Raw genomic sequence first — 24119 nt, 5'->3', positions numbered from 1 at the left:
CCGTGTGCCTGTGTGTCTGTGTGTCTGTGTGTCTGTCTGTGTGCCTGTGTGCCTGTGTGTCTGTGTGTCTGTGTGTCTGCGTGCCGCCGCTCACACACGCGTGTCGGTGTCGGCACACAGGCGCGTTTGTTTCTGCTGTGCGTGTGCCGGCTGTGCTGTGAGCAGGGACGGGGACCTGCCCTGTACCTGCCACGCCTGCTGGCTATTTTAGGTCCCAGCTCATCTCACCACCTGCAGCTGGGGACAAGCGAGGTGCAGAGGCACGTACTGAGCAGGACATCCTCTCCCAGAAGGATCTTGGTGGGGGACAGCACAGGTCAGCCATGTGGGTGTCACTGCAGCACAGCTGGTTCCAGAACTCTGCATCTGGATGCAGGGTTTGGCATGCACCCTCCAGAAGAGAGCTCAGTGTGCGTGCCATGTTCTAGCTCCTGCTACCTACCCATCTTCCAAGGTGTGCATTCTGGTGTCATAGCCCAGAAGATGGCAGCCAGTCCCTGGTCCCAGGAAGACTGTAGGCATCTCCAAGGTGGGAGACTGCTCCAGCACTGACAGGACAGGCAGCCCCACTCATCCCCTCCCCAAAAGCAGCACAGAGATATCATTAATTAGTACAGCTCCTTCTCTATGTAACCTCGAAGGACTGTCCACCCTTGCTGCTGCTGGAGCCCCCAACTGCCCCAGTGCAGCCAGGCCCCATTCTGCCATGGCACTGCCCCATGCCAGCCAGCTCAGCATGTAAGGATCTGGGGGAGACAGGTTTACTTTTCCCTGGCCAGGCTGTGAGCAGGACTGTCCCCACAGACCCCTGCCACCTAGACACATTCAGACAGGCAGCTGGAGCCACAGGTCTGTGTCTGGTTCCTGCATCCAGAACAGGCTTACCTCATCTCCACAGCTTGGCCAGCCTCCATCTTCATCCTTGACCATGGAAAACTTGGCAAGGGCAAGACTTTGTCCACTCACTTGGGCATCCACTGGATAAGTGTTGAGCATGATTAAATTGTTAAATTGTCATAAAGCAACTTTATTCATATTAATAAAGCCCACATTTCTGTGGTCACTTGAGTGAGTGTTTCAGGCAGGAATTACTGCGTGGCAGCTCCTGGTACTGCCACAGCTGGGCAGCCCATCACCAGTGTTAATTAAAGGCAGAATTGGAAATGGTAAACATATCTTTTCTGCTTCTGCTTTGTGATAAGTTATAATCTCTCCTGTAAATTAACAGTTATAATGTCTCCCATAAATTAACAAGTGTAGGAAGAAATGATCCCAAAACTGCAGGGGCTTTCCAGGGAAATTAATTGCTTTGCAGGGATGATTATTTTTTAATATCCCAAATTAGGTGGTTTTGGTAGCCCAGCTGCTGTGTCACACCTCCTCCAGCAACTTTTGACACTGAGGCTCTTCCACCTTCACAGGAGAAACTGAAGGATGGAGGCACTCATTGACCCCAGGAGAGGGGTGGGGGGATTCTTTTACACTGAGCCTTGAGCAAACACTGATCCCTGGTGCCAGCATGCTGTGACCACAGGACAGATGGGGGCTGAAGGAGAAGCTCCTGTGTCTTCGAGGGTGGCCACAGGTGAGGGCCAAATCAGGCACTGCTCCTCGAGATGCTGCCACAGAGCTCCAGGGCAAGAAGGTCTCCAAGGCTGCCTATCTGCTGTGTGCCCACCATGGGAATTTGAGGACAGGTATAGGAGGTTTGGGCAAAAGAAATGGGCTGAGGGAAGGGTCTGAGCGGGGTGGCATCCCCAAAATCCCTCCAGACAAGGCTCAGAGTCTGAGGGCCTGCTTGGTACCCAGCCAGGAGGAGCCAGGACAGTCCAATGTGCTCTTGGGTCACTCCAAACGAACACACCTGCAGCCCACTGTGCTCCTGTCACGTGAACATTCCGTCCCCAGAGAGGAGCCTGGAGGGGTATGCATCTGTTGCATCTCCAGCAACATGCCAGGCAGCCCTGACAGAGGAGTGGGACATCAGCACTAGGTCTGTGGTGGCACCAGTAATGGGTTTACCTGCTGAACCAGCAGGTGCCAGGCAATAGCACCTCAGGCTAAATCCACTGCTGCTGCTCTGAGCTGGCAGGGTGGGTGTGTTGGCAAGCCATGAGGTAGCACTCACACACCCTGCTCCCCCTTCCCCAAAAGGGCTGGAAAGAGGGACTCACAGCCAAAACCACTTCTTCATTCCAAATGTTCAAAACTGGAGTTTATTGCTGTGGGGAGGCAGCTCACAAGTCTCAGGGGAAAGATGTAATGTCTCATTGAGTATTTGTACATTCTTTCAAACGCCACAAAAAATAAGATATTCCCGGTACTTGCCATGACTGCCAACACCAGCTGGAGCACAGAGAAGCCTCAGAGAGGTGAGGATGAGGAAGGGAAGCATGCACACACACATACACACATACACACATACACTCGTGCCTGGGAGGTTCTGTCTCTTGAGTCCACTGCAGGACTCCCACCACCTCATGTATCCTCTGCAACAACTCAGCTGCCCCATCTGTGTCTGACCTGGGATGATCCTAGTAGAGTCCAGCATCCCATGTCCCACATCCTGCCATCCCACCTCCTCCCCAAGCTTCCGCCATGCCCTGTGTCCTCTGTTCCAGTGGTGCAAGAACCACCAGCTCTGGGACCCGCTGGGTTCATTTCACCCGGGCCAAGCAGGAACAGGGCTATTCCTAACACCAGTGAGGGAAGCAACATCCCTGGACACCTGGGAACATGTTGAGAATCACAGGCTAGGAATAAAGGCAGGAAAGTGGGTAAGTGCAAAGCTCCAGGCATAGGAGACAGAGGCATTACCTGTGGGTGGCATCGCAGGTGGCTCATTGCCCACAGCCACTGTCAGAGCAGTGGGCACCCAGGAAGGGTGTGAGATGTCTAATTGCAGCCATAGACTTTATCCCACTGGCACAGCAATTCTTCCCCACCAGAGGGAGGCATAGGCTATTTTACAAAAAAAAAAAAAAAAAAAAAAAAAAAAGAGTTAAATCTGAAAATGCCCAGACGACCAGTGTGGCTCCACCCCTACTGAACCTCTACCCCAAACCTCAGCTGTCCTTTGCAGGGAGTGCCCCCAGTCTCAGACCATGGGCAGAGATTGCTCAACTCCAAACCCCGATTTCCAAACAGGCGAAGTGGCACAGAGCTAAGCCCTGCCTGCCTGCCCCATGCTCTGCCAGACTGGCCAGCAGCACCCACACTCCTGGGTGCCATAATGACTTCAATACTCCCCCAGTGCATCCCTGCAGCTCCTATGACCCTTTGCTGTGCTCCTCACAGAACTTGAAGATGGTTTCTCGATGCCAGTTAGTGCTTGCCATGTGGGTGAACAGGAAGTTTAACCTCTTTGTGGCCAGACAACCCTAGGTCTTCATCAATCCCGTGGAAATGCCAGCTTGGTTTTAATCCCTCCCCAATGAGCTGAAAAGCCTTTCGTTGGAATAGCTCACTACCCTCTGTCTCAGTAGGAAATGCCCCTTGACAACACCATTGTGCCCAGGGCCACTCCCGGGGCTGTGTGAGTCCCCATGCTGAAAGGAGAGCAAGGAGCCCCACATGCCACAGGTCATCTTGGCCCAGTGTTAGGACATCCTATATGATTTACTGGAGTGTCACACAGACAGAAGAAAACATCCCAGCCTGGTTCTGCATGACTCACCATCACTGCCTGGAAAGAAGGCTTTGCACTATGTTTGCCCTTGGTAGGAGCACGGTGTCCCTGCAGAATCCTCTCTTTAGAGCCTGGGCACAGGGGCAAATGCAGCTCATATGGGTCCCAGAGGAGAAGCTCTGCATTCCTGGGGAATGCAGCTCTGCATTCCTGGGGAACAGTCCAGGTGGGACACCCCAATAATACAGTGGCAACAGCTGGAGGCATCCCCAGCCCACTCCTCTGCCAGCTGCAGATCTCTGACTCCACCACACATGAAGCTCGGGGAGCTGCGTTGGTCCTTGTGGCCCAATGCGCAGGGGAAAGAGCTGCTCTAGTGCTCAGGGGAGCTGCCCCACACACTGCTCTGCACCACCTCTGGGATGGCTCATCTCCCTTCATGGAGATTCCAGGTGACTGAGCCTGCTGGTTCCCCATCCCTCTGCAGGCAGAAAGGCAGAGCTACTGTCACCAGCCCTGGGGGCTGCCCCGATCTCCGAGGGGTGCTGCAGAGCTGGGAACAGGGTGTTTGTTTGTGGAACACTGGGAAAAGCAGGACAGAAGAAAGGCAGGCAGCTCCCCATGCTCCCATGCTGGGCGCTGGGCAGCAATGCCTCCATGTCCCACCACAGCATCCTGGCTCCTGTTCAGGTCGGGGGGGCAGGGAGACAGGACCCCTCCTCACAGCCACACGTGGCCCCCAAGACTGCCCACCCATCTCCCCCCGTGGCTGCTGACTTACGTCAGGGAGCAGATGGATCCTGTGCCCAGCAGGCTGGCATGGGGGTGGCACTGGCTGTGCCTGCAAATACCACGGCTGCTGACGGCGCTGGTTATTCTTAGCAGCCGTGGAGGCGCAGGGGGGGTCGCCTGGCAGGGGGCCTGGCACTGGTGGGCTCCCCTGGAGCAGATGGCCCAGTGGCATGAGCCAGCTCTCACCATTGCACCAACGGGGAAGGAACAGGGAAGGCAGGACAGGCAGATTGCACCCAGAGCCCTACCTGGCTCTGACCCAGCTGCAGGGGGGTCTTTGAGGAGAGGAGGTGATCTGGATACCACCTGAGAACAGGACAGGGTGCTGCATCTTCTCTCCCAGACTCCACAGGGAGGGCCTTCCCAAAGTGAGCACTGGGGAGAGGGGCTGGGGGACCTGGACAGGCACCAGACAGACAGATGGCACATGGCCGGGGACATGGCTGGCACAGGGCTGGATGAACCCAGACCCCCACAGCCCCACACATTCCCCCTGTTCTCTCCTTCCCAATCCACTACCCCCTCTTGTCCAGGGGGCTGCAGGAGAAGTCAAGGCAGGACTGGAGTCCCTGCCCTGAGCTGGGAGCAGAACACCCTGCATTTCAGCCAGGGGTAGAGAATCCCTTTCAGAGCCGAGGGATTAACTTGAAGCCCCTTTGCCCCTTCGCGTGCAATAGGCTTCGGGCCAAAGCTGTCCCTGCCCTACCCCAGAGCCAGCTGAGTCCTCACTCCCTTCAGCATGCTACCGTGTGCCAGTTGTGGCTTAGGGCTGCAGTGACATGTCTGAGTGTGGAGCACGTGGGTGCCCTTGAGAGAAGCGGGTGTGCAGAAACTAGCACTGTCCCAGTCCCATGAACAGCAGGACCCAAAAAGGCCAGAGCTAAACATAGGAAACCTACTTTCCAGCTGCCACCACCAGCTGATCACCTTGAACCAGGATGCTCTCGGATCTGGGGCTTTAGAGAGCTCATCGTGGCTTGCATGTGAGAAGGTGGTAGCCCATGATGTGTGCCGGCTGCTGATGAGGAGCAAGGAGCTGATGGCTGGGTAGCAGCCCCAAGCCCTGTGTGGCAGCTCTGGTGCAGCTGGAGGGGACGTGGGCGACAGCCAGAGGGCACAAGGAGCCTGGAGGAGGCAACGACTTGCACCCGGAGCCACCTCCAGTGCCGTCGGGGCCGGGCAGGACGTCCCGGGCCCGGGGCAGAGCCACTGGGGGAGCTGGGGCCGAGGAAGGGGTGCCAGCCCTGAGCTCGTCCTTCCCCCTGTGCCCACGGGATGGCAGCAGCCTCCCGCGGGCCCGCGGGCACCCGCCCACGGAGCGCGGCGTGGGGCTCGGCTCCGCCCGGGGTGCAGCCGGAGTGCAGCTCGCGGGGGCCGTTCCGAAACCGAAAAGATGGAAGAAATCTCAGCGCCCTCCTGTTTCCGTGGGTCCTCACAACAATGCCACAGGGCAGATGGGCAAGACTCAATTCCCTTCCTTCCCTAATTGCCCACAAGAAGGGCTGAGGAAGCACCTTAAAAACAGCCCTCAGCATCCACCAGTGCATAGAAGGAGAGGACACTCCTGGAGCAGCTTGTGGGTCATCTGTCCTTTAGGAATTCACCTGTTTTCAGCATCATCCCAGGCTGACAGTTTCCCCTGCCCACACTTGGACCCCAGGCTTGTGCCACCTCCACCGGGAGCCAGATCCTGCTGGTCCCCAGGTCCAATGGGGCCTGGCATGAGAAGCCCTGCCCGAGTTCACCGTGGCCGCTCTCCCAGCTGTGGATCTGTGGTGGATCTGGGAGTCTCGTGATGCCCCAGGTTAATAATGGCCTGAAACTGCTTCATTCTCATGGCATGCATCTTTCTTCTTCATGCAAAGCAGAAAACAGGAATGTTTGTTGGATGCTCCTGCCGCTCCTTCAGTGGCAGCAGCTACCCCGTTAACAACCCCGCCGGGCACTGTGCTGCCACCAGGACCTCTGCTGTTCAAGTGCTCTAGTGGCTTTGCCCAGCCAGATTTTGACCCGGTTTACCTCTTATCAGTCCCGTGCCCTTCAGACATGCTGCAATCCTCTGATCACTGCTTCCTGCCGTTCCTTCCATCAGCCCTTTCGCAACCCCGTTGTACAGACCCACCTGCCGTCCCTGCATCCTGCCTGTCCATGGCGGGCTTCCCCAGCCTGCCTGCTCCTCCCCTCGGCAGCTCTGCTTCCTTGGACCCTTACCTAGCCCTTCCCCACCAGCTCCCAGTTCCTCATCTCTCTGAAGGATGAGGGATACCCGGGCTGGTCCCCGGAGCTCACTGACCTGCGGTGATAGCAGTCCAGCCTTGCAGCACCTTGTCACCTTCCCGAATCTCATTCCGAGGGTCCTGGGCCAGTGGTCCCCACCTCTCTGAGGTGTTGTCCCATACCCCAGCTCCACCAGGACAGCACCATGTGTTCCAATCACTCTTCACTAGCCCCCCAGTGCGGTTCAGTGGTGGCAGAAATGTTCACCTTGAGATGCAACAGTGCCAGGAAGCCACTTCTCCTCCTCCTAGAAATCCCTTTTTCCCTTGCATATCCCCCATCCCCAGGCATCTACCGAGACTCGCAACGTCCCTAACATCCATAGCCCCCAGGCTTCGTGCGTTTCACCCACGCCTGGCTTGGCTTCGGGGGAGGCAGCTCCCAGAAGTTCCCAGCAGTGAAGCCAGATACTTCCTGGCTTTCTCCCCCATCCTGGGACCTTTCATCCCCTTTTTCCTATTTCCTGCCCCGTCTCCGGAGCCACGCGGGCTGCCCGCGCCAATGCTTCAGGGAGTGATGCCGCGGGCAGCGCCAGCCTCCTGAGCGCCCACGCCACCCCCGGAAAGCACAGAGCGCGGCGAGGGTCCCCAGCGAGAAAGGGGCATCGTGGTCCTTCGTCACCCCACGCCACCTCATGTTACAACTCGCCAGCTTCTCCCGGACCCAAGCGTGGGGTGGGCGCGCTGCCGGGGAGCGGCTGCTCGGGGAGGGCGGAGAGCGGCTGGGCCGGGGCGGAGCGGCGAGAAGAGGAGAGGAGCGGAGCAGAGGCAGGATGCGCTGGGACGGGGCGGAACCGGGGCGGGCGGAACGGGGACGGGGCGGAACGGGGGCGGGGTGGAGCGGGGCCGGGGCGGGTGGAACGGGACCGGGGCGGGCGGGGGCCGCTCGCCGCTCTCGACACCGGGTGCGTCCTGCAGCCGCTCGCCCTCCGCGGCCCCGGGAGCGGCCCCGGCGGCGCCGCCGTGGCCAGGCGCGGGGCCCCCCGGGATGTCCTCGTCGCCCGCGGAGGAGTGCCGGTCGCCCGTGGGGCTGGACTGCTGCAGCTGCTGCCTGGATCTGGCCAACCGGAGCGGGCTGGAGGAGGGGGCCGGCGGCGAGAACAACAACCCGGGCAGCCCCACCGTGAGCAGCTTCCGGCAGCTGCGGGAACAGCTGGTCCGACAGAACCTCAACACCGACAAGCTGAGCTCCATCATGCGCCAGGACTCGCTGGAACCCGTCGTGCGGGACCCCTGCTACCTCTTCAACCAGGGTATCTGCAACAGGAATATCGACCAGACCCTGCTCTCCATCCTGCTCCTCTTCCACAGGTGGGTGTCACCACCAGGAGCCTGTGAGCTGCCGGGGGCCGGGTGCCCCGGGGCAGCGGGCTCGGAGCTGACAGCGGTGTGGGGCTGGCAAGAGAAAGGGACTGGTGTCACCCCGGGGCTGGGGGGTGTCAGCGGCGGTGGAATCTGGGTGGGGAGAGGCCGCGTCTGGCACGGAGTCCGTACGTGGTGCCAGCCCATCCCTGGGTGCGGGTCCGGGTGGCTTTGCTCTGCCATGCCCGCCGTGCCTGTCTTGTGGTGCCCTGTGTCTGCCGGGCAGTGACAACAGCCCCCAGCTGTGTGTCTTGGCCGCTGGACTCCGTGCTCATCTCCCTGGCTACCTCTGTCTACACAGACAGTGCCCGCAGGGGCATGGATAGTGTCCAGCGGCAGACAGGCATCGGCCCCATCCTGCACGGAGAGCGCAGCAGGTTCCTTGGGAAGCAGCTGTGCTGCCTCGAAAGCCATCTTGAGCGTCACTGAGAGCCCGGGTAGGGAGCCCGAGAGTCCCAGTGCCAGCTCCTGCCCTTTCGGCAGCTCCCCTGGCCCTCCCCGGAGTGGACACAGGTTTGGCCCGGAGTGGCACTTCCCATCCCTGGAAAGTGGCTCTGCCCTGCTCGAGCTGGTCTCGGGGTTGCTCTGGGCAGGCTGAACGTGCTGGGGGCTGCTCCCATCCATTCCCTGGCAGACTGAGGAGCGAGGACTGCGGGGTCTGCCCTGCTCCCTTCTCTAGCAGTGAGAGCAGAGGAGACTGAACAGGAGGTCCCAGGTGCTACCACTCTGCAGGCTCCCTGGCCCTGATGAGGTGAACCCCAGAGGCGAGGAGTGGACAGAGCTGTCTCAGGTCCTGCACTGGCGCTGTGTGGGGCTGGCTCTGGTGACAGAGAGCTGGTGACACCCTGGGGGGGAGCAGCCTGTACGGGGGCTAGCAGGTCTGGGTGTCCCCAGTTCAGCCTGAGAGAACCGAACTGGGCCAGTAGTGCTGCAGGTGCCCGAGACTTCCAGTGTCTTCAGCAGGTGGGACACATCCACGACCCTGAGGAGACCTGTGGCCCATCAGTGCGTCAGGTACAGATGTCTGCCTGGCTGGCACGGCGGGCAGCGGCTCTGGGGCTTGCTGCTCCGCCGTGAGTGGGAAATGTGCCCGGGGAGCAGCACCCACGCGTTCAGAGACACCTCGCCCTCCCCTTCCCACCACATGCACCGCGGGCGTGCTCCCGGGCTGTGCGCGGAGCGGCAGGCGGGTGGGCTCACACGTGGCTGCCCCACGCGTGTGCCACCCCGGCGCACTCCCGCCTCCTCGCCCAGCAGCGTCTGACGCCGAGAGGCTGCTGCCTCGAACCAGCCTTGCTCTTCCTGCACTTACATAACGCCAAGCTGCCGCTCAGGTGGGAAGGGAGGAGCTGGGACACCTGCCAAGGCACTGGTGCCTGGCCCGTACGGGGAGCAGTGAACCTACCCAGCTGAGAAGGAACAGGAGTGAGAGATTCCCCTCCTCCCTGGGAGGCTGCAGCAAGTTGGCACCGTGGGTGAAGGGGGAAGCGAGGCATTGTCCTCAGCACGGGCTGCCAGGGCTGGGGTCAAAGCCAAGCACCTGGGTGGCTCACTGTGGCAGTCAGTGACAGTGCCTGTGGGCCAGAGGCCACTGATATGGGTACAGCAGGCTGCTTTCAAACTCATCGCTGCTGGAGCAGGATCTGTGGTGCTCCTGGTGAAGTAGGGAGTGAGCAGAGATGCCAAGGGACAAAGATTTCTCTCTGTCAGTGTGCCTTAGCACTCCTTGCTGCCTGTCTTCCATGCCCTGCTGTGTGATGTGTCCCAAGAGGCTGCATGCATTGTTTGTCACTGGCTGTGCTGTGGTGTGCAAAGCTATGTCCCTCTGTCACACCCAGTGTCCAGGCATATTGGTCTGGAGGCTGCCTGGGTGATCCCCCTTCACCCCTAGGTGGCACAGCATGGGGGAGCTAGGTGCATGGCCCCAGGCACTGGAGCCAGGTGTGCCCACACCTGTGTTTGCAGTTGTTTTGCTCCAGCCTGAACTTTCTCCTTCTGGGGAATGAGCCAACACATCCAAGAGGAGATAGCATACACAGCAGAGGATTGTGGGTGTCAGAGGAACACCCCGATAACATGCCTGATAAGGGCACCCTGCTGCTGGCACCAGGGTACCCAAACCATTTGGTGCCCATTGTTTTGGCTGATGTGCTCCTGCAGCAATACAGGAGGAAGGGAAAGTTGTGTGGATACACATCCTCATGTGTGGCTGACATCCAGGACAGCATGGGATGCCCAAGATCCTAAACCCAGAGTTAAGTCTGGCTCTGGGCCTGGCTGGCCCTGGCTGACAACTCAGTCAGGGTCAGATCAATGCTGGGCTTCTCAGACAACACACATTTCAGCATGTCTAACCTGTCTCTGGGGGTTTCTCTGGCTGGGTGGTCCCTGCCAGGCTCTCCATGCCCTTTACTCAAAGCAGGGATGTTGTCAGGGATGCACAAGGAAGGCATACTCTGGACCAATTGCCTCCAGGGCTCATGCTCCTGCAGAAAGCCCTGCTGTTTCAGGAGTGCACGGGATCCTGTGCAAAAAGGGCTTCTTCCCACCGTGTCATCACACAGGGCATCACAAACTACTTTCCAGGGAATTCTCAACAGTGCCAAGGGACCATGCTCACATGGAAGCACCAGGTATAGGGAGGACAGCTGCCACCACCCTGGCTGGGTACACCTTCTCCCTGCAGGTGCCAGTGAAGTGGGCAGAAAAGTCTTTGCCATCCCTCTGTAATGCCAACGTTATCCCAGACCCAAACACAAGCCCATCTGAGTGCAGGCCAGGGAGAGCAAGCCCATGACCACATGGCACCTTTTCCTGGGCCAGGTGGCTGAGGGGAGCCAGGGATGTGGGAGGAGGTCAGCACTGCAGGGGAAGCAGCACCCTGGCTGTGTGCTAGCCTGTGATCCAAGCGGGACCTGCCTGGCTCTGGGTGGGAAGAGGAGGTACGTACCAGCCCGCTTGCCCACATCAGCCGGCCGTGCCAGCAGTCCTGCCCAGCCACTCCTGGGCAACAGCTGGCAGCCTGGCCAGCCTGTGCCCATCCTGCTCCAGGCTGTGAGGGGACACCTCTGCATAGCCAGATCATCAGTAGGCACTGCCAGACCTGCTGCTCCATCCAACAGGACCCATCCTTTGGTCTGAGCCATGAAAGGAGCTGAGGGCCACTTTCTCCCAGGCCTGGGCAAGCCACAGGAGACAGGGGAGTTCTGTGTGAGGGGCTGGAGGAAGCATGAATTTGGGCAAAGCAAGGGCAGCACTGCCTTTCCCGCTGTAAGGTTAGGCTAGCAAGCAAGAGCTGCCAGGGCAGCAGTACCAGAATGGCATTTGTGTCACAGCACCACTTGTTCCTGTCTGTCGGGTGTCATTTTGCGGCAGCAATGCAGGAGGAGAGGAGCCAGGGCATAAAGGGCATCCCGAGGTGGCAGGGCCAGGGCAAACATTCCAGCTGGTCGAGTGGGCTGAAGCAACAAGGACACATTGATGGGGAGAGGGGCCATGAGTGAGCATGAGAGAGGTGTGGGTGTAGGACTGAGCTGTCCTACTCTCTTTCTTCTGGCCCTGGGACAGCTCTGCCATGGAGGGGGCCAGGAGAGTCCCCTCGCCCTCCAGAACCATGCATCAGGCTTTCTTTGCTTTGCTCCCACAAGACAGAGCTGCCCATGGCCTGACCTGTGGCCTGCAGTGTTGGTTGCAAGCCCTGCACACCACCAAGGTGCTGGGGAGATGTTTCAGTGGCAGGGAGTAGCTCGTACTGCTGGGAGGTGCTGACCTTGGCATACCGAAATCCTCCCACCCTCGGGAAGATGTCAGGCAGGCAGCCAGCTCAGCCTGCTGTGGTCTCCATCATGGGCATCTCAATACCTTGCGACCCCCACCCCATGACCCAGCAGACGTGGGACCTGTGTCCCAGCAGCCCAGGCTCACAGGGGCTCTGCCACAGCACACTGGGTTGGCATGGCTCAGCAGGGCTGGCAGCAGCACATGCCACACCATGCACCATGCGTGTCCCTGCCTGCTCCTGCAAGACCCAGTTCCCTCCAAAAGGATATTCTCAACACTCTCTGGAGCACAGGAGAGCCATTCTCAGCCCCTCCAGCCCCTTGGGAGGGAATCATTTACCCCTGACCACAAGGCTATGGCCAAGGACTGGCACAGATGAGCCAGTCTGGTGATACCAATGTCAGCTCCTCAGCAGCCTGTCATCTTGCTTCTCTGGGGATTCTCCAGCACTGCCTATCTACTAGGGCAGGCATTTGGCTCTGCACAGGCAGAAGTAGGTGTCCCAAGGTCAGGCAGGGATGACAGCATGGCCCTATGGGGAAAAGGTTGGACAGGATTTTTTCCAGCTTTGAACTGTAAAGATGAGGAAGAAGCTGGAGTTGAAGGAGGCTGCAGAGGTCTGCCCTGATCCCAGCATCATGCCTCCTCTCTCCAGCATCACATTATCCTTTACTGGTGAGACATGGCCTGATCCTGGACAATCTCTTCTGGGACATGACACCTCCTCCTTGGCCACTGCCCAGAACAAAGAGGGTTAAAGCTGACTCTGTACTTTTGGGGAGCACCGTGACCTGCATGGGACCAAAGGGCTTGGAAAGGCTTGGGATATGTGTTGTCAGAGCCTGGCAGCTGTGTGTGTGCCCAGGGGACGTGACCATGTATGGGTCCGTGTGCTTTATGTGGACTGCCAAGGCCAGTGAGGCTCCAGGTGGATCCTGCCCTTGGGAAGGACTGAGACCCTGTTGGTAGAGGACAGAGAATCACAGAACTCATTAGGTTGGAAAAGACTTCTGAGGTCATCATCTCCAACTTTACTCCAGGGTGTGTGTTGGGGGAAGAGGGCTGGAAAGGTGAGAGAGGCTACAACCCATCCCAATGCTTTGCAAGTGAGCTCTGAGTTATATTTATCCAGGTGCTGAACATGGCTGGCTTTGGGACAGGAGATCATCCTCTGTCTGTGTGCTGAGTTTTATAAATATATTTGAGGGGGCTTTTGCTGCAGAACAACTCTAGTGGCAGAGAAGAAACTCTGGGCCCTTCAGACTCCAGGATCAGGGTGGGATCCAGTCCTTGCCACCCCCACCTGCAATTCCCTGGGGATGGCAGCCCTGTCCAGATTGGCAGAGGGTGGCAGATGCCATGGGGCAGGACAAGACATTTCCATGTCCTTTGGTGACACCATCACAGTGACGTGTTTGTGAAAAAGAGCAGGACTGCTCGGGGTGGTTTGGAGGCAGGGGATGGTCTCAGGTTGTTCCCAAGGGTTGGCACAAGCGAGGTGAGAGCTGGCTGCTGAGGTCAGGCACGTAGAGAGCCTCGGCAGCCCCACAGGTACCCATCCTGCCAGGAACCGATTGTCTTTCACGTTGTTATTGTTCTGAAATGTCAGTGACGGCAGGGTTTCAGCGAAGGTCCCTGATTTGAAATGCCCGGGATTCCATGCAAAGGCCAGGCGGGGTATTAATAACCGTCTCTGCTGAAGCTGTGCTGCCCTACATGTCCTTGCCTGACCTCCAGTGGGAGCTGGCTCATGCGCCAGCCGAGCACAGCTCCTCTGCCCCCAGCCCCTGCCAGGTCAGGTTTGTCTGGGCTTTGCACCCCCAATGGGGTTCAGCTGTCCCTTGGATATTTTGGGGCTGCTGGGGCTCTTGCTGGGACTCCCATCAAGCACTGGGCCAGGCAGGAGAGCACCAGGCTCCAGCACCTGTGGAAGGGGCCAGTGAAGGGCTTGAGGGGTTCCATAAACAGGGCTTATTCTGGGCTGGAAGAGCAGATTGGGTAGCATAGGGTGCGCTGCACAGCTCTTGCAGCTCCCCTGCCTCTGTCCTCATTACATAACGAGCTGCCTCCCAGTCAGTGAGCGGGCACTCCTGCACGCCGCAGGGCAGCAGCTGCCAGCACCTAGCAGGGCTCCGGAGCGCCTGCTCCTGCCTGAAAAGGGGCCTGGGATTGTTTTTGGAGGATGCCAGAGGCCCTACTTTGGGGTTCCTCCCTCGGGCTGAGGACTCCTGCAAAGCTGAAGGAGAGGCTGGGGGAGGCAGAACCCAGGCTGGCAGCCCCGTGCCTACCTGCTGGGGGGTGCGAGGGTAGCGCGGAGCCCTCGTGCTGTGGGAGGTCCCTTCAGTGTTCCAACCACCTATGCTCTATCCCCACCCCCCTGAACCTGGACCAGAAAAGAGCACCCAGGATCTGGGGGTGATCCAGTTGAGGCTGTCCAGGATAACACAGTAAGCTAAGAAGCAAGGACAGTTCTGGAGTTCAGAGGCATAGCTGGCAGGAGCGCCGGGGCAGGGCACAGGTAACCGGGAGGCAATAACACCGAGTTCAGTGACAGCACTCCAGCCCGGCCAGTGGGTGTGAAACACTTCGCTCTGCAGACAGATTTGTGGATTAAAGCTCTGCCAAGGGTTCAGCCTGCAATCCTCCCTGGGGCTGGACATGCCTGGTCCATCAGAGCAGGTAGCATGGTGGGGGTTGGCTGCACTGCCCCAAAAGCCAGGCATGGTGCCCAGAGAAAGCTGCAGAGTTTTCACTGGGCTGTTCCATGCCTGGCACTCTCGCCTCAGCATTTGGCAGCTGTGGGACCCTTTGTGGGGAGCAGTGAGGTGCAAGGGTGCCCCACAGTCCCTGGCAGGGCACCCACCGGGGTGTCTGCACTGGGTTGGCAGCAGCAGCACGGGGTTGGTGTTGACAAACACCAGCAAGATAGGATGTTTGGCCACATGATCCAGGGCTGGTAACAACCCAATGAGCCTTTTTTCCTCTTCCTCTCCTACACCAGCATGCCTGGGGAAGCTGTGACTCTGGGGGCTTCCAACATGGTGAGAAGGGAACTGGGTCCTCTCTGGCTTCCAACATGGGTCCTCTCTGACCTCCCCTCCTCACACTGCTGCTGGGAGGCAACTGCTGCTAGAGGCACAGGAGGAAGAAGAGGGTCTGGTGACAAAGTTAAAGAAAAATTGCAGCTCTCAGCAGGCTGGCTTGAGGGTGTGCACTCGCATGCTAGAAAAAAACAGAACTGGGAGTACAGCCAAGTACCTTTATCAGAGGAAGCAGTCAGCCCCACAGCTGGACACTGGAGCCTACCAGGGCTCCCTCCACCACCCCACACTGCCTCCAGCCTGACAGGTTGGAGGAGTCTCCACACTACAATCCCTGCCCATGCCTGCTGCCTGCTGCCTGGGACCTGTGTCCCCTGCCCATGGCCACAGAGCTCATTCTGCCTCCATTGGGCATGAAGGGAAGGAGGACATGTTCCCTGTCAGCCTTCCCAAGGGTAGGTTCCCCTCTGACCTTCCCTCACTGAAACCATCCCTGGGCTTCCCCAGTGTGGCAGGGGCCACCACCTCTGTGCAGGCCACACATGACTCTGGTGTCCCCTGGCTTGAGATTGGGACCAGGCAAGGCCAGCAGCACCAGCTCTGCAGGCAGGGGGTGCATCCTTACCCAGGCAAGTCCAGGTGTGCCCAGGAGTTCTGGAGCAGCACATGCCCTGGGATGGGGCATTTATGACCCCTCCTAGGCTCTGATGGGCATGACCTGGGTCCCCATGTCACAGGGTTCCTGGTGGCATGGGGCTTCTGCATGTCTCACACAGCACCTGGGAGGCACCAGCTGAGCTGGAGGGTAGTGCCAGGCCTCAGGGAGCAGCTCAGCCAGGGAATCTCCAGGAGGAGGAAACCAAGATCTGGACAACTGGTGCGCTCTAGCAGTGCTGGGCCCACAGCCCTTGGGACTGACACAAAAGCCCCATGCCAGTGCCATAGGGCAGGCAGTTGCTATTCAGGATGCTGGCATTCCGTGGCAGATGACTCAGCTGCCTGTTTCCCCCTGGGCAGCCCCTAGCACTACCTCTCCTTTCCGAGAACCAGGATAGAGCTGCTGGACAAGACCTGGAGCTCCTCAGCCCTGTCCCACACCCAGTCTTTCCTGCCACAGACAACCACAGGCCCCAGCCATCACCAGTGTCCCCAGCCCATCCCTCTGTTCCTGCAGGGCATAGCTAGGATGCCCTGGTGCTGGCATTCCCAGTCCCTTGGCTGGTACCACCACAGTTGCAGGATTTTGGGCTGTGACAGGCAGAGTTTTCTTAGCTGTGTTTGCAAGCAGTAGCTTTTCCTCTCCCACTCTGCTCTGACCCTTGGAGCAGGAGATCTGGCTCTGCAGAGCAGCCTGGGCAGCCTTGGCTCTGCGCCTTTCCCAGTTTGCTCTCCAGTGTCTCTGAGGCCAGGCTATAAACATTTCCCACGCCTCAGACCCTCTGAAGGGCCTTCCTCCCATTGAGCTGAGTCCTTGGGAGAGAGCAAGCCAGGAAAACTGCCATGGAGCCATGAGCACAGCCTGGAGCAGGGCGAGAACCGAGTCTGGGGAGCCCTGAAGCCCCAGCCCTGGGGCAGCTCCTGAAGCCCCAACCAGCTCCATCGGCCACTACCAGGACAGGAGCATCCTTTGGTGTGTGGCACTGCAGTGCCTGGAGCCGGTCCAACACACAGGGCACAGTACAAAAGCACGGCTTGTCCCTGGGGCTGTGGGGAGAGGATATGTCCCCTGACCCACAGCACTGTGCAGGTGTGGGATGCCATGCAGCAAGAGATAAACCCCTCGTCCTCCTCCCTATCAGCCCTTGCTCCAGCCTGGCAGAGCTCTGTGGTGGCTGCAGAACTCCAAGTCCCATTGCTGAGGAGGGGGTTGTCACTTAATGTCACCCAGTAGGGGGGCTGGCATCTTCTGGGCTGAGGCACAGCTGTATAAGGGCTTAGGGGCTCCATGGGAGAAATACTGGAGGCTGGCAGCTTTGGGGTGTCTTGCAGGGCCACTGCTGGGGTGATATCATCATTGGCTGGTGTCACCACCTCTCCTCACTGCTTGATGACAACCGTGGGTGCTTTTTTCCCCAGAGAGCACAACAATTAGTGTCACAACTACCCTGTATTGCAGCTGCTGTCGCTGTTACCAAAATAACCACAGGCACGAGCCGGGCCCGGCCTGATGAACCCCCTGTCACTGTGTGTAGATGCAGGAGCTGCCATGCTGCTGCCTCAGGGGTGCAGTTCACACCACTGGCCCCTCTCACCCAGCCTGCTCCAAGCACCCATCACTGCTGCCATAGGGTAACTGTGAGTCCATGGGGACTTGCTCTTTAGGAAGAGCAAGGTGGCGTGTTGCCCACCCTGCTCTACTTGGAGGAGCAGGAGCAGATGATAGGAGAGGAGGTGGCTGCTAGCAGCCTGGCAAGGCCAGGGCTGTGGTGTGCTAGGAAAGGGCCCCCCCACCACCTGGGGTGCGGCTGGAGCCCCATGTAGGACCCTGCTGCTGTGGGGGCATTGGGGCAGCTCAGAGGGGCTCATGGGAAAAGCTGGCACAAAGCAGGATCCAGCAGAACTGGGAGCTGCTGCTCCCACTGTGCAGGGCTGCAGGTGATACCTGAGCTCTGGGGGGTGCCCTCCCACTATGCAGGGGCACAGGGAGCTGCCCTGTGCCATGCTGCTGACGCGGGTGTGCAGGCAAGGCTGTGCATCAGCTGTTAGTCAGGGCAGGGTGTGCAGGGGGTGCCAGCAGCGCCTGTGCATCTGCACGCAGAACAGCAGCGTTTGTTTGGCACACAAAGTGTGTGTCACAGGATCACAGAGGCCTTCGGGTTGGAAAAGACCCTCAAGATCATCAGGTCCTGGTACTAAACTAATGTGCTTGCACATGTGCGCAAGCAGGGTGCACCAATGTGCACATGCATGTGCAGGGTGTGCCCCTGTGTGCAGAGCACTCGCTCGTGTGGGCTGCAAACACACATGTGCATGCAGGGGATGTGGGCGTGTGGGTGTGCTATGTGTGCACGCACATGTGCAGGCAGGACTTTCTTGTAGGGGCTGCAAGGTGCCGTGGCTGTGTGTGCCCCGTAACACGTTCAGGAGCCCCACCCCCACGAGGTGTGGGGCTGCGAGGGGGGCTGCAGCCCCCTGCCCAGCCTGACTTGCCCTGGCCGCTGGCCGCATAGGGATCCCTCATTTACTGAATGCCAGGAAAGAAACATCTGCTTCTTCATCCCTCCAGAGCATCCCTTGCTGCGGCCTCTCGATGGCCAACAGCATCCTGCCCAGCCTAAGTGAGAAGCCCATGCCCTGAGCAGTGATGTGGGCAGGGCTGGGTGGAAAGACCCAGGAGGACTGCAGAGAAATCAGTGACTTACTCCGGTTTATTTCTGCAATAGTCCCAGCTCCATGGGAAAAATATTGGAGGTGGCAGAGCTGAAGCAATCTCCCCCCAAAGCATTTTCCAGCTGCACTCCAGCAGCTGCAGAAATATTTAGGGTTTTTTGGTGCCTGAGTGCTGCATTAGAAAGGTACAAGGCAGGGACCAGGAACCTCAAGCTGTGAGACAAGGACCACCAGCCAGGCTCTGGTCTGCCGGTTCTGGAGCCCTTGGTCCCTGCCACTAAAGATTTTAGGGCTTCCTTTGGGAAGGAGACTGAACCAGGACTTGGGGGGGGCCATATCGCAGGAGGTGGGGACCAGGCACAGCTGCCAGGGCTGGGGGCAGGCTGGGGTCCACCCACCCCATCTCCCTGATGTTGACACCTCTCTGCAGAAGACAGGAGGTGGCACAACTGTGGGAGAAAATGCTCTCCCCATCTCTCCTGTCTTCTCCCCAGTGAAAGCAGCACGCTTCATGAGCTGCAGTGGCAAACTCAGTCAAAGGACCCCTGATGTGAGTGGTCTGGACTTGTCCCAGCAGGGGGACAAAGCTGTGTCCCAGGGGCTGCCACCAAGCCCACCACCAACCACTCTGGGGACAAGTGCACAGAGAGGCCTTTCATCTCCCGGGGGAGGGGGGCACCCGCGCAGCTCGGGATGGCACACTGGCCATTGGCCTTGAAAGGGCCAATTGAGTGCAGCTGAGGTCATCTCCCAGCATGTTTACCCTGTGGCTGGAGCCCCTGGATGCAGCCAACACCCAGGCTGTCTCTGCCATTGCAAGCTGGGGGTACGCAGCCACAGCACAGGCAGAGCCAGCATCGCTGCTAGGAACAGAGTGGCTGGAACAGGGTCACGGGGTGGCATGGCCTTCCAGCCACCATACTCCCCGAGCCTCTTCAGAAGGAGGGACTGGTAAGTCGGGCCTGGTATGGGTGAGGGGAGGAGCACAGGCCAGCCTCGGGGCTTGGGGGACAGACACCTGCCTACTCTCTTGAGTGCCAGCACCCTGCTCAGCCCCTATTCAGCAGCTTTGCATGGGTCAGAGTAGTGCTGACACAGGGGGATGTGCATAATTCCCGCCCCCTCCCAGGTCCCAGATGGGCCCACCAGGGAGAAAATGCTTTCTCACATCCCCACATCAAACCCACATGTCCCAGGGCACCCACATATTCCCCTGCTGCAGTTCACAGACAGCACAGCATCCTCACCCTGCTCTGGGGTGGGGTTTGTGGAGAGCTGCCTGGCTAGGTCTTGCTTCCAGCAGCAGCTGTGTTGCACTGTGCCTCAGTTTCCCTTTCTGATGGGGAAAATCCACTCTGCTCTCCCTCCCTGCTCGGGGAAGGGGCACAGCAGCACACCCACAAGTCAGGGTTCCTTGGCCTCACCCAACAGCCAAGTGCCAGCCACTGGGAGCTGGATCAGGGTGCTCAGTGTCCTTTGCAGCATCCCTGGAGTGCACATGCCCTGCCAGCACTAACTCTTTCTTGGATACTATGCCGTGTGTGGGGTCTGCCATCCAGCATCAGCCTCGCCATGCCCAGCAGGGGATGAGTCTCCGGGGTCAGGGGCAGTAGGCAACCACTAAGCAAAGTTCCCCCAGATCCAGAGGGCAGAGATAAATGGGCAGCCGAGGGCAGTGGAGGCAGCACCGGGTGGGCGGTGCCACCGCAGCCCCTGGGATGCTGGGGGCGTCTTAGGACCCTGCTTCCACTTCCCGGAGGAGACCCACTTGCTCTGTGTATAAATGGCTGTGTGGACGCGGGAAGGAGCGGTCGTGCCCGCGGACTTACACGCGAGTGCGCGCACACGGGGACAGCCCCGAGCGCCGGCCCAGCCGCTGCAGTGCCGCTCGTGCCCGCGGGGGGGCGCCCTCCCGCGCGCGGTTATGCAACGCTGGGCGGGGCCGCCGAGCCCGGGGCGCGTTCGGCCCGGAGCGCTCCGCGTTCCCCGACGCGGCGGCAGGGCCAGGGTGTTGTTCTGTAACCCCGGACTGTTCTGCAGCCCAGGGGTGGTGGTGTTTCGTGCTCCCGAGTTTGTTACGGACCCCGATTTTGTCCTGGGTCCCAGGTTGGTTCTGCATCCCTTGGTTGTTGTTCTGCAACCAGGGCGTGTTCTGTAGCCCGAATTTGTTCTGCATCACAAGGTCATTCTGTTGCACCCTAGATTTCTTGTTCTGCACACCGGGTTGGCTCTGAATCCTGGAGTTGTTTTTCTTTGTACCCCGAGTTCGTTTTGGACCTCTGCTTTGTTTGTATCCGGGGGCTGTTCTGCACTCTGCGGTGTTATTCTGTACCCCGCGTTTGTTCTCTACTCTGCAGTTGTTCTGTAACTTCGGGGTGTGTTCTGTACCCTGCGTTGGTTCTGCACCCCAGGTTTTCTCTGCGCGCAGGTTTTCATTTCTCCTCCTGGAGTTGTTTTTTTACGCCTGGGTTGTTTTTCTGCTCTCGTTTCTGTTGTTTGTCACTCCTGTTTCCGTTTGTTTTACACCCCCGATTCTGTAATGCACCCCGGTTTTTTAGCAGCCCCTTTCTGTTTTTCACTCACGATTCTATTTTGCACTCCGGGTTCTGTTTTGAATGCCCATGGCTCCTCTTTCCCTCCTGCCTCCCTTTCACAGTCACGGGCCCTCACTGTGTGGGACCTGCAGGCTGCACCTCCAAATGCAGACGGGGTTCATCCCTTCTCCCAGCCCCCAAGCAGATGCGTGTGTCCCCCCCCCAGGAACACAGGAATGGGATGCTGAGGCCTGTGGGCTATGGGGTGTTGCACTAGGCGTGCCGGGGGTCCCAGGACTCTGCTTGCAGACGAGGGGTGTGGAGTGGGGGTGCAGATTGAGGAGGACACAGTGCTGAAGCGCGGGGTCCCTGCTCTGAGACGGCGCCGTGCTGTGGTTTAACTGGGAGGGGCGGAGGGGCTGCAGAGAGGGGCAGTACCCGGCAAAGGGAGCAGTACCGAGAGGGCAGTGTGCCGCAGCGGGGGCAGTACCGGCGCTGCGGGCGGTCCCCGCCGCGTTCGCCCCTCCCGGCAGGGCGGGCGCCGCCGATATAAGCGGGGGCGGCGCGGGAGCCCCGGCAGTGCGTTTTGCTCCGTTTCTGAGTGTGTGTGTGTGTGCCTGCGCCCGCAGCCATGAGCACCGGCATGTACCAGTCCCCCATGGAGGTGGCTGTCTACCAGCTCCACAACTTCTCCATCTCCTTCTTCTCCTCCTTGCTCGGGGGGGATGTAGTCTCCGTGAAGCTCGACAACAGGTAGGGGCAGCCCCGGTGCGCCCATTCGCCTTCGCCGCAGAGATCTGGGGAAAGGGGCGTCTCAGTGCCCGGGGGGTGCTGCTGCGAACCCCACTGATGAGGTGGGGGGGCATTGCTGCTCCGGGAACGAAGGACATACGCGACCGGTGCCTGAATTAAGGAATTCCCTTGGGGAGGAGGGCGCTCCGGTGCACTGGTTTGAGGGGGAGGTGTCGCGGTGCACGGACCCCTGTGGAAGGGAGGTTTTCGGTGCTGACCCTCGGCCTCTCCGCTCTCTTCCAGCGCCTCCGGAGCCAGCGTGGTGGCCATTGACAACAAGATCGAGCAGGCGATGGTGAGCTGCAGCGCTGCCCCCTCTCCCCCGCACTTTCCCCCGTCTCCCCGCGGGTGTGCTGTGGACGGGGATCGTCTTCCCGCTCCCGGGTGGGTGCTCGGCCCAGGGTCGGGGGGTCCCTCTGCCCACGGGGGTCCCCACTCCCCACCCCGCTGCCAGGCAGAGCTGCTCTTTGTCTGCGACCGCCGTGAAGCTCATTGGTTCCAGGCACTCCGCAGTGCGCAGGGAGCGAGGGTGGACATGGAGGGGGACTTTCGAGGTCTGGGGTTGCCCGAGCCGCGTTCCCTGGTTGCTCGGGAACTCCAGCCCCCGCAAATGCCGGAGTAGGTGAGGGGGCTGGAAAGTGCTTCTGGATGCAGAGAGACCAGAGAGATGGCGGCTGAGTGAGCTATGCTGGATGAGCACCAAGCCCTGGCTAGGGTTCCAAGAGCGGGGTGGGGAGGGATGGTCCTTGGGAAAAGCTTCTGCAGCATTTGGCATTTGCCCCAGCACTTGGGAACAGGAGGGTTCTACCCTCCAGGCATTGCTCTCCGTTGATTGGTCTCTTCCATTGCCTTTTGCAGGATCTTGTGAAAAATCATCTGATGTACGCTGTGCGGGAGGAAGTGGAGGTCCTGAAAGAGCAAATCAAGGAACTGCTGGAGAAAAACTCCCAGCTGGAGCGTGAGAACAGCCTCCTGAAGACCCTGGCCAGCCCTGAGCAGCTGGAGAAGTTCCAGTCCCGGCTCCCAGCAGAGGTGCTGTGCCCTGAGGAGCAGAGCCCCGGGGTGGCTGCCCCGGCCCAGCACTCCGGGGGCTCTGCGGTGTAAGGTGGCTCTGTCCTCGGGGTGGGCAGAGCCACAGAACTCTTTCTACTTAATCTCCTGCAAAATCGTTTCCACCTTCATCTCACACGAAGGACTGCCAGATCCTGGCACTGAGCCGTGCCCCTTGGGCAGCCCTGGCCAGCCCACAGAGCCAGCGGCCATCTCCTTCATGAGGATGCTCTTCTGCAAGGAAGACAGGGGCAGCTGACCCCCCCTCCCCATCCAACTGCCCACCAGGTGCCAGGAGGAGATCTGTGGTACCTGTCCCGGGCTCCGCTGAAGAGCAGAGCTGGGCAGTCTTTGGCACCGTGATGGTAACTGCGGTTGGAAGGAGCGCACGCCAAGCCCCAGGCCACATTCTGCAGGGGGGTGTCTCTTTCTGGCAAAGCCTGGCACTGGAGGGAGATCGATGTTCAGTGAGCAAAGCAGATATGTCCCGCAAGCCAACCAGGAGCCTGCTGGAACCCGACCCAGACTGAGCAGCACCAGAGGTGGCAGCTGCAGCGTAGACCGTGGCTGAATGCACAGCAGTGTGGGGATTACAAGGAAAAAAAGCTTGTTTTGTTAGTTTGGGCATCTTCTGTAGCTGTATCTCTGTATAAACGTGCGCACAAGAGGTGCCTCTGAGGCTGTGGGATGCCCGCTCTGGGTCAGCCATGCCCATCTCGGCATCTGGGGCATTCGAAGGCAGACTGGAACGGTGAGCACCGTCAGTGGACAGCCAACTGTTGCAAGTGGCACCAAGGAGGGGGCAGATTCACTCCTCTCTGGCATCCCACCTGACAGAACCACGCGGCAGTGCCGGGAGGATCTGGACTGACTACTGGGCAGAGCCACAAGGCAGGCTGTGCTCTAACCCACTGGGGTGGAGGAGCCAGCCCGTGTTCTGGGCTCCCCTCTGTCCCTGGCCTGTTCTCTGGGATGTGACGGGACATTGCTTTTGATGTCAGAAGCGGTGACACTGTTGTGTAAATCTAGATAGAAATGGCAATAAACTCTACTTTTTATATATACCCATGCCCCAAGCTGTGTCTGTGGCTGGGAAGAGGTGGGAGAGTGTGACACTGGGGAAGAGACTAGGAAATGCTAGAATGGGACTGGTGAGGATACTGGGCTGATGCTGTTCCCCAGCTGGGAAAACCTGGCAGCTCCCCACCTTTGCAGTGGGGTTTAGTTCCCCTTAGATGGCCCTGGCTGAGCCAAGATGGGTTTTTGGAGATAGGAGCAGGCAGCCCCTTCCAGGGGCTGGATGGGTGACCTAGGGAAAAGTGTTGTGAACCTGCAGGTCTCTGTTCCCTGTGTCACACCTATACAGGGCACAAACAGAAAGGAGGGTCTTCTCAGGCTGTGTGGAGCTGTATGTACGCCCAGCTCTGCTCTTCCTCTGGTGTTTTTGTTCTCACAGCCATCATTGATATTTTTTGTTTGGTTGTTTTTTTCTTTTCATTTCGGGCCATGTCAAAACATATGAGAGTCAGAGGAT

General features: G+C 59.2%; 1 protein-coding gene and 1 long non-coding RNA gene across 3 annotated transcripts; one reads left to right on the top strand and one right to left on the bottom strand.

The window, feature by feature from the left end:
- Positions 1-885: 885 nt before the first annotated feature.
- LOC121362769 lies at positions 886-7434 on the bottom strand. The gene is made up of 3 exons (XR_005956576.1): positions 6714-7434; positions 2818-2961; positions 886-977 (listed from the first exon to the last, which is right to left on the bottom strand). It is a non-coding gene; the product is annotated as an uncharacterized LOC121362769 (long non-coding RNA).
- Positions 7435-7548: 114 nt separating this feature from the next.
- TSC22D3 (TSC22 domain family member 3) lies at positions 7549-23649 on the top strand. 2 transcript variants are annotated; one of them, XM_041484553.1, is made up of 3 exons: positions 7549-8007; positions 21779-21830; positions 22394-23649. In XM_041484553.1, exons 1-3 carry the CDS (start codon positions 7685-7687, stop codon positions 22637-22639), a joined length of 621 nt encoding a protein of 206 aa, XP_041340487.1. In that variant the 5' UTR covers positions 7549-7684; the 3' UTR covers positions 22640-23649. The 2 variants fall into 2 exon arrangements, with proteins under 2 accessions (XP_041340487.1, XP_041340488.1); XM_041484554.1 differs by lacking the exon at positions 7549-8007 and adding an exon at positions 21142-21496.
- The last annotated feature ends 470 nt before the right edge of the window (positions 23650-24119 follow it).

The sequence above is a fragment of the Pyrgilauda ruficollis genome, unplaced genomic scaffold (genome assembly GCF_017590135.1).
Source record: "Pyrgilauda ruficollis isolate IOZ18807 unplaced genomic scaffold, ASM1759013v1 scaffold67, whole genome shotgun sequence".
Taxonomy (NCBI): Eukaryota; Metazoa; Chordata; class Aves; order Passeriformes; family Passeridae; genus Pyrgilauda; species Pyrgilauda ruficollis.
Note: the sequence above shows the minus strand (reverse complement) of the source record. Positions and strands in the feature narration are given on the sequence as shown.

Coding starts and splice junctions, on each gene's coding strand:
- TSC22D3 (XM_041484553.1), top strand. CDS start 7,685: ATGTCCTCGTCGCCCGCGGAGGAGTGCCGGTCGCCCGTGGGGCTGGAC. Junction 8,008..21,778: donor ATCCTGCTCCTCTTCCACAG/GTGGGTGTCACC, acceptor GCTCTCTTCCAG/CGCCTCCGGAGCCAGCGTGG. Junction 21,831..22,393: donor ACAAGATCGAGCAGGCGATG/GTGAGCTGCAGC, acceptor TGCCTTTTGCAG/GATCTTGTGAAAAATCATCT.